The sequence below is a fragment of the Miniopterus schreibersii genome (genome assembly GCF_964146895.1).
Source record: "Miniopterus schreibersii genome assembly, chromosome: 7".
Taxonomy (NCBI): Eukaryota; Metazoa; Chordata; class Mammalia; order Chiroptera; family Miniopteridae; genus Miniopterus; species Miniopterus schreibersii.
In genome coordinates this window covers 25144542-25156740 of record NC_138108.1, presented here as the reverse complement: position 1 = coordinate 25156740, position 12199 = coordinate 25144542, and the positions used below count along the sequence as shown (strand labels likewise).

The window sequence follows — 12199 nt, the reverse complement described above, 5'->3', positions numbered from 1 at the left end:
TGTCCTCAGTGATTCGCCTGTATTGTCTTTATTAATCTCACAGTAAGCCTAGAGATGGGTACAGTTACTATAGCCATTTTATGGATGAGCAAACACAGGCACTGAATGACCTTGTCCAAGGTCAAAAAGCTAAGAGGTGGTGGAGCCAGGACTTGAAACCAGGTAGTCTGACAGTGGAAGTCACAGTATAAGTTCACCTATCGAACAGCAATATGGTTACAATTCAAAGCCTCTAGACCGAATTGTTATTATAGGAGAGAAATGTAGAATCCTGAGAAGCAGAGGTTTCCTTCATCAGTCTGGAGTCCGGCTGTGCGCCTCGGCTGTGCGTGCTGCCCCTCGGGCAGCCAACTTGGGTGGGAGGTTTTCAGGGCTTGTGGGCACTGCAAGGAGATTCAGTGTCCAGAGACCTAAGAACCAACTGAGGAGTCCTCTCATTGACAGCATATCCTTTAAAATGTTCAGCTGGCGCCCGTAATGAATTTCATTCTTATAAAAACTTTTTTGGATTTGATCTGTTAGGACTTATGATGACTGCAATGAAAACCAATCATCTCCACACTTCTTCCACGTACAAATCTTCTACCTTTGCTTTTTTATTTCAGTTTTCTGAAAAATTAGCTCAGATGAAGATTATTAAATTCTTCAAAACTCTGAAATTTGCCACATTGAAGGCAAACATCAGACATCAAAGTATTTTTGTGGGGGGTATTCATGGGGTTCTATCAAAGGATTTTTAAAAAATCAAATAGGTCTTAATCTATTTTTTTCTTTGTATTTCTAAGACCCATTACATGACATGTTCAACATATCATGTAATGTATGTAAATACAGTGAAGAAAAACATCTATTGGCCTGGGAAGCAGTTATTTCCTTTACACTTATTTCCTGTGTGAACTGGGCAAAATATTTACTTAGCTTTCTCGAGTCTATTTCTTGATCTATAAAGTTAAATAAACATTGTAACTGTTCTTCAAATGTCTCAAAAATTTAAAATAATTGCTAAGAACTCTTAGTAGAACAAAATTGTACTGTCATTAAATGATCTTTTATTATTTTCCACTCTCAGTGTTTTTTTTAGGTACAAATTTCAAGGAAACAAAATAAATTCTAAGTAGGTAAAATATAAGGAAAAATGGAATGTGTTAGGTCATTCTTGGTGCTGTCCCATGGAGGCAGTATTCTTCCAGAACATTCTCCTATGCTATTTATATCTGTATCTGTAAGACTGTGGGAGGTTTGAGGACTCAAGGCAAATATCAAAAGATCCTCGTATCCTATTTTTCTCATTATAAGATGCCTAGAAAGAAATGAAGGTGCTTCTCTGTCTCTCAGGTTGTTGCTCAGTTGTCACTTAACCAGGGAAGCCGGGCCTGATCCCCTGGCTGCATGTTCGCACAGCATCATACTCCTTTTCCTTAGGCACGTAACACAGCTTGTGTTTAGACGTGACTTTATTTTTATGGTTTTTTGATTTATGCCTGTGTTCCTAACTAGACTTAAGTCCCATGCGGTCCAGAAGGGCATCTGTGCTCAACACATATCCCCAGAGTGTAGTCTGGTGGTTCTTAATGGGTGCAGCACTGCCCCCTAGAGGGTATTTTGAAAAATTGTGGAGGCGATTGGGAGGATTCACCTGGCCTTTAGTGGTGGTGGCCAGAAACGCTGGATGTCTGGAGCTATAGGACAGTGCAACATAGTAAAGACTGTCCTGCAAGACTTTCATAAGTCCTGCCTCACTAAACTCTCTAAAATACAAATTGAAGTGCTTTAGTAAATTACATTGATTTTGTTATAAGAATTTATGTGAAAGGCCCAGTATATGAAGAAAAGGTAGTTACTGAGAGGGAAGTCTAAATGAATAAAGATATTGTTTCCAAATTATTGAATAACTTATTCACTCTGGGAATTCTGTCTACTTTATTGTATAATTCTGTCTACTTTATTGCAGTAATACTGAAACAGACTGGGAAGTGAGATGTTGGTTTTAATTTGATACTTTATTTATTATTATTGATAGTCCATAGTAGGCATTTCACAGAGTCCTTCAAAGTAGAAGTTCATATTATCAATCACAAGAAAAATGCCCTTTGAGGTACTTTTGAAGATTTGGCTATTTTGGTAGGATGTATGAACATAATTTACTTTCTCACTTGTGGGATTATCAGACTTTTTTCCATGGGGAGAGTTTGTACTTGGCATGTTATTTCTACCTTAATTAAGGTTATTTCCTTCCTTCTTTTATTATATGCACATAAATCTGGTCTGTTGCCATTGTTTGTTTTTATATTACTGTCTATTTGGTACATCTGCATTTTCATTTTTTAATATATTTTTTGTGTGTGGAATGGCATCTGATCTTATTTCTCTTTTATGTTTAAATGAATCCATATTAAATAAACACAGGCATCTGTTTACTTCATTATGTTTTTTGTGTGCCTTCCTGGACATTTACATATTGCAATACATATATCGTTTTGTTTTAAATGATTGGTCTCTTATATCTCCTTATGTTATAGCTAGGATACTATATTTACTTAATTTTTAATAATGTATACAACTAAGTTATATTATTTATGACTTTCCTTTTAGGATAATAAACAGAGACTTAGAAAACATTTGACTTAAAGTACTTCAGTTTTGATAGGGCTGAGAACCACAGATCAGACAAAGTCTGGTATGTGATTAATGTTTAACAAATGTTTGCTTGATAGATAGATAGATGAAATCCCGTCTTCATCGATAGCTAAAGGAGACCACTGCTGTTTCTAAACCAAAGGGAGGAGGTGTTGGGTGTGCCTCAGGCACATATACACAACTTAGAACAACATACTATAGGGACCACAAATGGGAACTGGAGATGTTAAATTTCATACCCTTTTTAAAGCTCTGATCAACGAGTTCATCTCAGTGCAGGAGGTTTTACTGATGAGACATCACCCATCATTTTGTTGTCAGCACCGTTGCTACTGGATTATCATTCATTTTATTATTATGATTATCTTATTATTTTTCAGCTTTACTGAGATATAATTGACATATAACATTGTATAAGTTTAAGGTGTACAATGTGATCGTTTGATCTATGTATATATTATGAGACGATTACCACAATAAGGCTACGTAACACACTCATAACCTCCCATAATTACTTTTTTTGTGTGGTGAGGACTTTTACGATTTACTCTCCTAGCAGCTTTCAAGTATACAGTACTGTGTTGTTAACTACAGTCAATAGGCTATACATGAGCTCTCCAGAACTTATCCATTGTGTAACTAGAAGTTTGTGTCCTTTCGACCGCCTTCCCCCATTTCCCCCAGACCCCAGCCCTTCACAACCACCAATCTGTGCTATTTTTATGAGTCCTGTTTTCTTAGATTTCACATGTAAGTGAGATCATCCAGTGTTTGTCTTTCCCTGCCTTATTTCAATGCTCTCAAAATTCGTCTATGTTGTTGAAAATGGCAAGCCTACCTTCTTTCTCATTATATACATATTAAATAAGATGTGATATATATAAAGAAGATGTGATATATATATATATATATATATATATATATATATATATATATACATATACACATACACACACACAGGGGTAGGCAAAAATAGGTTTACAGTATGAGTGCATGAAACAGTTTATTCTTGTATTATCTATTATTGTATTAGTTATTTGTATCATTTATCTTCTTATTGTTATTATTTTGTATCTTTACTTGTAATTTATCTTTTAGGTTTTTGAACTAGTAAGATGGTAATAATACACAGCCCACCAGAGTATGGTCTTGTCCACCACATAATCGCTGGAAAAAAATAAAGAGCTGCCAATTCCACCACGCTGTCTGTGGCCTGCGCCTGTGGCAGCAGCATCCATGGTGACTCTAGCTGCGGCTGTGGACTCTCACGTGGGAAGAATATCAGCAGCATCAGTCTGTTGTTGAGTGTGTGCTGAAAAATACCCACACAAGTCTGCTTGGAGACAGAGCTGCATTTGTTTATGTGTGTAGTTGCGTATACGTGAGGGTCTCTCCATTCCCAGAGTCTCAATTAGCTGCTTTAAATATTTGTGGTGTTCTCTGAAACAACCCACGCATTTCCTTCACACGTGACAAGGACACTGGTTAAGATGTTCTCCTGCTCCTTCGTGCGCTGACATCACAGGGGATAGTGCAGTTCATGGGAAAAGTGGTTGCGAGGGAGCCGCGGATGTCTTGTAAGCTACTCTGCCAGTAGAGCCAAGACTGTTTTCAAACAGTGTGTGTTGGGGATGGGGGGACTGCATTTCTTAGTAAGAACAGGAATAACAAAAATCCTAAACCTCTTTGATAGATAATAAAATATATCACTAAGGTAACTTACAAATATATGACTAATAGTAACTTACATTTAGAATTCCAGCCCCTTTTGTGGTTATGATGGAATGAGATAATGTGTGCCAATTGATTTGCACTTACCATATTGTATTCAATAAATGTTAGCTTCTGTTTAGTGTTGTGATAATATTTTATTTTCAGTCATACATTTATTAGTAGTAATAAAAATTGTGGTGGTAATGTACAGCAGCCCCATTTACAATCTAAATTGCATTAGATATTTCTTGATTTCCAGATAATGTATTTTAATTGCAATTTAATGCAGTTGGAAGGATTTGGTTATGGCTGCCTAATGTCTCTTTTTAAAAAATTAATCAATCATTGCTAATTTTTACTTTAAAATCAGTATAGTGATCTCTCTATGGATTTCTATAATTCCAATTGTTACTTTTTAAGTGTGTTGGGATTTCCATGGACTCATATTCCGAAGCCAAATAACTATGGAGGCCGAATTGAGGACCATTGCTCTTGAGACTTTTGATAGTCCTGTTGTCCCATCAGCATCAGTCTGCTGGAGATACCTCTATTACTCGTACTTTCTTTTGGGTTAAAGAAGTCTCTCATTTTCCCCGCGAAACATTCCTAGTACCAGAGACAGAGCTACACATTCCCATGAGATGGCTCGTCTACCGTAACATCGGCAGCTGCCTGACGTTTCTTCCAGGTTGAGTTTTCAGTGATCAGATTGTACATTCACTTTATTTTTAGTTTAAAAAAATTTATTTTTATTGTTGAAAGTATTACAGATGTCCCCCCCGCCCCATTGGCCCCTCCACCCCGCGCCAGACCCCTCCCCGGGCCTTCACTGCACTACTGTCTCCCCATGGGTTATGCATATGTGCGTATGAATCGTCCATTCCCTTTACATTCCAGGCCATGACAAGCCCAAGAGGTGTTTCAATGTATATATCACTAAGTAAAATTAATTTTCCTGGGTTTCTCCCCTTCCTCCTCCTGTCCCAAAGACTCTGCGAATTTTGGAGCATATTCTTTAGAAACACCCTGTTACAATACTCCTTAAGCGCATACTACACACCAATACTTGTAAATGGCTTAGCTGACCTGAACGCCTACTACGTGCGGAAATGATGCACAGGACAGCGGTGTTTGCAGGGAGGAGCCGTGGGGCAAGCTGGCTCGTTAGGGGGAGTTTGAGGAGTGTAGCAGAGCAGAGAGGGATGCTGTCGGTCAGGGAAATCACTGCACGAAAAATGGGAAAGGTCAGCACCAAGAAGGCATGCCAGCCAGGATGGGGCTGTTAACAACGCCCTTCCCCCCTCTAAGCTTTTCCTAGGATGAGTCTTTTCTGGTTCTGCTACTTTAATCAGCAGGAATCGAGGAGTTGATTCCTTGGACCACAAAGTAGAATGATGACCTGTATCTCTCCTATTACAAAAATAGAAAGCAAAATTTTCCCCTAAATGTTTTCAGTGTTAAGCCTTCATAACGTAGCCTTTCATTTTGTCCTATTAGTTAACAGTTTACTTTCTCTTCCTGTTGTTTTCTGCCTGCTTCGTTCGGCAGGACGTGGTGTCTCCTCGTTATCACGAGATGAGTAGTTGTGTCCTGTGCACTGGCACAAAGTGTTTTCTCCTCTGGGCCATTGTTTCCTGGAGAGACTGACTTCTGTTGAGCAGAGCTGGCACCGCCTGGCACTTCGGCTGGGATGCCACCGCTCAGGCTGATGAGCTGACATTCTGACTGACTAATTAGATGCGTTAGTAACCTGCTGCAGGAAAGGATGTGCGAGCACTCTGGATTAGCTAGTAGTTTCAAGCTTGATATTTTTGCGTGTTTCACTGTTTTCTTGCAATGAAGGAAGAGGCCATTTTTTGTTGTTGATGCTTTTAAAATTCTTGATAAAAATTTTAAAACTAAAAGAAAAGGGAGCTCTTAAAAGTTAATACTCTTAGAATGACTGGGTATAATCTCTTTATTAATACAGTTTGGATTTTTAAAGGAATATTTCTATTTGTAAAAACAGTAGCAACATACATCTCTCTAAAGAGACTCTTGCAGATGCGTTTTAAACAAGTCAGTGACATTTATATTAAAATAGGCACAGTACCAAGATATTTATTATAATAGAAGGCTATGTTAAGTGCTTTTCATATCACCTTATAGCATAGTTTACTTATGGTTATTTAAATCACAAGTAGCCTTTCAACATATTTTCTTTAATCTTTAGAACTGTGAGGAAAGCAGAAGGATATTTTCATTTTTACAAAAGAGAAAATGGCCCAGGAAGAAGCTGTTGGAGCTAAAAGCAAAACTGAGACACAGACTTTTGTTCCTGCCAGTTTGTTCTTGGTGTACTGACTCTCTAGATTGATCTCTAAGTTCTGTCAGATTGTGCCATGTGGGTAATGATTTTCTTTTTATCCGTGTTGCTTCCATGGGGAACAATGAATAGGAGGCTGAAATGTGCTTTGTAGAGAGTGGACCATTGGCCTTGAGGAGATGCTGAATCATGTCATGGTTAACACTACACACCCTGGAGCCAACTGCTGGGCTTGACTTAAACCCCAACTCTGCAACTTGCCAGCTAGGTGACTCTGGAAAAGGCGACCGCTCTGGGCCTCAGTGTGTGTGTGTGTGTGTGTGTGTGTGTGTGTGTGTGTGTGTGTGTGTGTGTGTGTGTGTGTTTCATCCATAAACAGAATAAGAAAAGTGCCACTCTCATAGGGATGTAATGAAAAGTGAATGAATGACATACGTGTAACGCACCAAGGAGAAAGAATGCCTGCACCAAGTGACTTTACATCTTGTTTTATTATTACTTAAGAATTGCATTTTTCAAAGTGGATATGACTTTGTTTTTTAGGGTCTAGAGGGGACTCACTGTGTCTGTATTGTTAAGAACCGATTCCCAAATTCTGCTGCTGTAGCGAATATTTCCCCTTAGGTCATCTGTACCTGACAGAACGCTCCTTCTCTAGCCTTTGTTCTTGGTCTAATCTGTAAACATGGAGTGGGACTAGGGCACTGACCCAAGAGGCAGAGGACCGGGACTTCAGTCCCAGCTCAGTCATGTACCCGCTGTGGCCTTGGGTCGGCCGCGCAACCTCGTGCAGCTCAGCTTCGTTTCTCCTTGTGAGAAGGCCAGACTATCCCACTTCCCAGTCTACTTCTAAAATCCCAGTCCATGACGGGGGTAACTGGGATGTTCACTTTAACAAGAATATTAGGCAAAGCCCTACTTATTCATCCCATTGAGTTCAAGGCTGTTATTAGGATTTAACTATTAATATATAAGATAACATTGACAAGTGCCTGCATAGACTTTGAGGAATGATGTATTCCGAGGCATATTTTTAAATACAAGCTTCCTCATACATAAGGAAAAAGCAGTCATCAAATTAAAGCAATGAAACAGTGTACCATGGAGAACCTTGCTTAAAGTGGGCGACGGCCCTTCTCGGGCCTGTGCCTTGCAGAGCAATGAACTAAAATAAGAAATAAAAATAATGGGAAAAGATATTTCTTGGGCACCCCTGTAACTGACAGCTGATGATTTCCTGTGATCCCCATTTGCTTTTTGTTTTGATTGACACGCTGAGCCTCTGGAGCCCCTTTCTCCATCAGTCAGATGGAAACATTGTCCTCAGGATGGTGGAACAGACAGAGGAATGCGGGTAGCTAATCATTTATCCAAAGGCAGATTGCAAGGATAGCCCAATATATAAAAAACCAGTTAACCAAGCATAAGGTTGTATGATTTACTTTACAGAGATGCTTTGCTTTGTAAGCTCCTGTATACTGAGGGGCTGATCTAATTTTCAGTGCTCGAAGGCAGAGTCTCCTTCCTTGTTTTCTCCCACGACCAGGAATGCTGGGCCTGCGTGCGACAAGCTACAGCGCTGTGCAAAGTCTCAATGAAGGGCTGATGTTCTCGGCAAATTCAGAGGAGGGTCCCTCTGGGGTTGTTCCCAACCACAGGAAGCTCAAGGGGCCGCCAGCAACCACAGATCTGACGGGGAAGGCTCAGGTTGACATACTGGGCTTAAAGAGCAAAGCCCCTCGCTCGACAGTGCTGGAGCAGAGGCTGGGGTGAACCCTGGGAAACTGAGTTCTCGGGTCTGCGTCTGTTTCCTCGCTGAGCAATGGTCACTCAGGATGTGCCTGCCCATAACGTTCTTCTCTGGTGTGTCTACCTGTCTGTAGGGCCAAGGAGACCTGTTGAAGAATGCAAAGAATGAAGCTGTCGAAAACATGAAGCAGATCCAGCTGGCCTGCTTGTCTTGCGGCCTCAGTAAGGCCCCCAGCGGCGGCGCCGAGGCCAAGGGCAAGCGCAGCCTGGAGGCCATAGAGGAGAAGGAAAGTGCTGAGGAGAACGGGAAGCTGTGACCTGAGCAGTGGCCACGTGCTCGCCCGTCCTTTGTGTCAAAGACTGTTTTTCCCTTCTGGTTTTCTTTCCTTAAGCTTTGTAGATGTTCACAAAAAGATGCCATCTCTGGGATGTTGGACATAAACAGGTATTTTCACAATGTCAGTATTTTAATGTAGTTAATTTATCTAAGTTAAAAATGTTTAGTAGCAGTGTTTTAAATTCTGAGATGTGTGTACATACCCATATGTGGATGTGGGTAGAATGTGTATGTGTGTGTGTCTTTCAGAGAGAGACAGACAGAGACAGAGAGAGACAGAGGCAGAGAGATGTTGGGATGCTGTTAAAATCTATTCTGTGCTGAATTATTCATTTAGTAAGTTATTAACGTATCATTTTAGGGAAAATCTGTTAATCTAAAATTCTAAAGAGCACTCACTAGGACCTGTTGCTGTGTTTAATTTTACTTCTCTACCTTTGTCATTTAATTCAGATATGTTAACATAACTTATTATTAAAGGAAGCCAAATTTACCAATGCCTAGATGTTTTGATAGATTACATATAGGTTAGCAAAATTCCTAACAATCACAGTAGAAATAAGAGTGAATGAAAGATAAACAAATGATCAGGATTTCTGAAAAGATCAGAAAAGTCATTTCTTCAGTTAGTGAGCTCTAAAATATTTATTAAATAAAATCAATAAATATTTATTTTATGTAATTTACTAAACAGATATGATTTCAGTGGAAAAGCTGACCATTAGTGAATTTATGCCCACCTATGTGGTACTGAAACACAGTAAGAGCTCTTTTGTAATTAGGATTTTGATGTGACAATATTATTTAGTTACAAAATTTCAAGGTTGTGATTTGCAGGAAGGTCTCATTCTTCCAAACGGAGAGTCTAGCATTCATTTTCTATAGCAGACACGGGCAGCTAGGGGGTCTCAGCTTTGATAGCATTTAATTTAGAGTATTAATTGAAACTCAATGACATTGCTCAAAGAATATATCATCATGTCAAGCTGATATAAATTATGTGGGTCAGATAACATCTTCCTGATGATTTAAGAACTAATTGATTACAAAATGTCTATGATATGATTTTAACACATTCAGAAAAACACAACAAAGAAAGCAAATGACTAATTAGGGTATATTTATAATTGCATCTAGATCATTTTTGCCCTAATATTTTCATAAAGTACTTGAGTGTAATGTTTGTTATCTCCAACAGAACTAAATGTTCTATGGTTATGAAAATATATTTATTTAAAACATTGCTTTTATTTTGAAAAGCTTCTTAATTAATTTGATTAACAAATATGCTAATTTGGGGGAACCTAGGGAAGATAATTGTTGAAATTTTGCAAATATAAACATCTTCTTTAGCTACCGTGTTGTTATTTCTGACTTCCTAACACTATTATGTTCATGTTGCACATTACTGAAAGAGTAAAGATATGAAACAACACTTTTACTGTTCCCTTTTATTGTGAGTTAATTGAACAAAGAATGCTAATGAAAATGGTTACTGTGTAAAAAATACCTAAAAGGGTATGCTGTGTCCATGGACCAGCTATGATGAAATGTCTCCTTGGATTTAAGCCGGTACTTGGGGAGGTATAAGAGCTCATTTTGGTAGATTTCCAAATGGTACTACAACAGCCTGAAAAAACTTCTTTCCCTTCCATTGCGCTCATCTTGTATGTATAAGACACGGGGGCGTGAATGTATACAAGCCCCTTGTGATGAAAAAGGGGTGATACAGACAGAAACAAAACCCACCTTCCATCAGCCTCCCGGTGGTTTTCACCCGTGGACCTCTTCACCTCCCAGAGACCCACGGCTTTGCTGGTGATGCAGAGAGCAAGGAAGGGAAGACAAAGGGTGACGAACTCTCAACCAATATTCCTTTACTTGAGGGTCGGATCTAATCCTAGCTTACTCCATTGTCCTGGAGCTCTACTCACACTTCGGACCTACCCAGATACCCTTCAGAGGGTGAGGTGAATTCCCCCCGTCTGATGCTACTGCGCCTGGCGGTGGGCCGGCAGCCACTCTCTGCTCCACGGCCTTGGGAGCTGTTTCTGGACGGAGTGAGGTGTGGGGCAGAGCAGCTTAGACGCTGAGGGTAAGGAGTTGCAACTGGGAGGACTTCTCCTGTGGCCCTGCCCGGGTGGGACAGCCGAGACAGGACCTCTTCCAGGATCACGTTCTGCAGTCTGTCTCCTTCCAGGCTGCAGCTGCGACAGGAAAAGCCCCCATCTACACCTAGCTTTTGGCGATGCTAGGAAGGTAGTGTGGCACATATTAATTCTGGTTTTGTTTATTAATTTTTACATTACCAAGGGGATTTGAGGCGGAGATGGAAGGTGTTATCACTGGCATTTTATAGGTGAGAACGCCCAAGCCGCTGACATAGTAAATGGAAGAATTGGCTTTGAATTCTGGTTTCTCTGATTGTATGTGCAAGAATATTTACTTAGTAATTTTGATTTTTAAAAATTTTGATTTCTCAAAATTTTCAACTAAACTGTTAACTCTGTCTTTTATAACTACAGATGAAAAGAACTATAACTACAGATGAAAAGAACATTTTCTGATAAGCAAATATTAATGATTAATATAAAAATGCATAAGAAATAAAAATCACCCGCTATTTACATTTAGATTTATACCCCTTCAGACACTGTTTAGAATTTATACATACTTGTAAATTATACTTTCATTTTTAACAAAAATGAGATCATAGTATATAAACTTTTGAAACAGGCTTTTTACAATAATAAAAACAATACATCACAGGTATCTTTCTATTTTACACACACACACACACATTGGAGTTTTTATCAAATGATGCATTTTATTTGTCCACTGACTCTTTTTTAAAATTTCTAAAACAACAGACAACTTTTAAAAATCAGATTTCACATAAAAATTCAGTTTCCTACTTCTTTTAAATATAGATCAGAAACTTTAGATTAGAATATCCCCGAGTGTTCTGACAACACTGGGCACCTCCCTGACACACACACTCCTTACTTGGCATCAGTTCATTGGAGCTGCCCTCCCAAAAGGGGCACGTGCTGCCTAGTTTGCCAAAGAGCCTCTTCACTGCTTTGTGGTATCACCTGCTACTGTGACTGTCTTGGGTGGTGATCCTTGATCCAAATCATTTTTTATAAGAATGACATGGTGTCTTATTAGATGGATTATCATAACATATTTAACCAATTCCCTATGGTTAGACTTTCTCTCTAATTCCTTGTTATGTAAGCATTGCAGTGACAAAAATCCAGTGTTGCAAAGTGGTTAACTTTTTCTTTAGGATAAATTTCTAGAAGTGGAATTATTGGGTCAAAGGATACATTTTTTTTCCAGGATTTTGAGATGTATTGCCAGATAGTCTCCAGAAAATGTGTCCGTTTACAATCTTACCAGGAGCTTATCAGAGTACTCAAATCTTGGCTAATACTAAATTTAATTTTTCTAGT

At 39.1% G+C, this 12199-nt stretch overlaps 1 protein-coding gene across 1 annotated transcript in view; it reads left to right on the top strand.

The window, feature by feature from the left end:
• The window catches only part of PLCL1 (phospholipase C like 1 (inactive)), a 246839-nt gene extending 236661 nt beyond the window's left edge, over nucleotides 1-10178 (top strand). Inside the window, exon 6 of the mRNA XM_081142679.1 lies at nucleotides 8539-10178. Within this exon, the coding sequence (XP_080998805.1) occupies nucleotides 8539-8721 (183 nt within the window). The 3' untranslated portion in view covers nucleotides 8722-10178. The remainder of the gene's footprint in view (nucleotides 1-8538) is intronic.
• Nucleotides 10179-12199: the final 2021 nt, after the last annotated feature.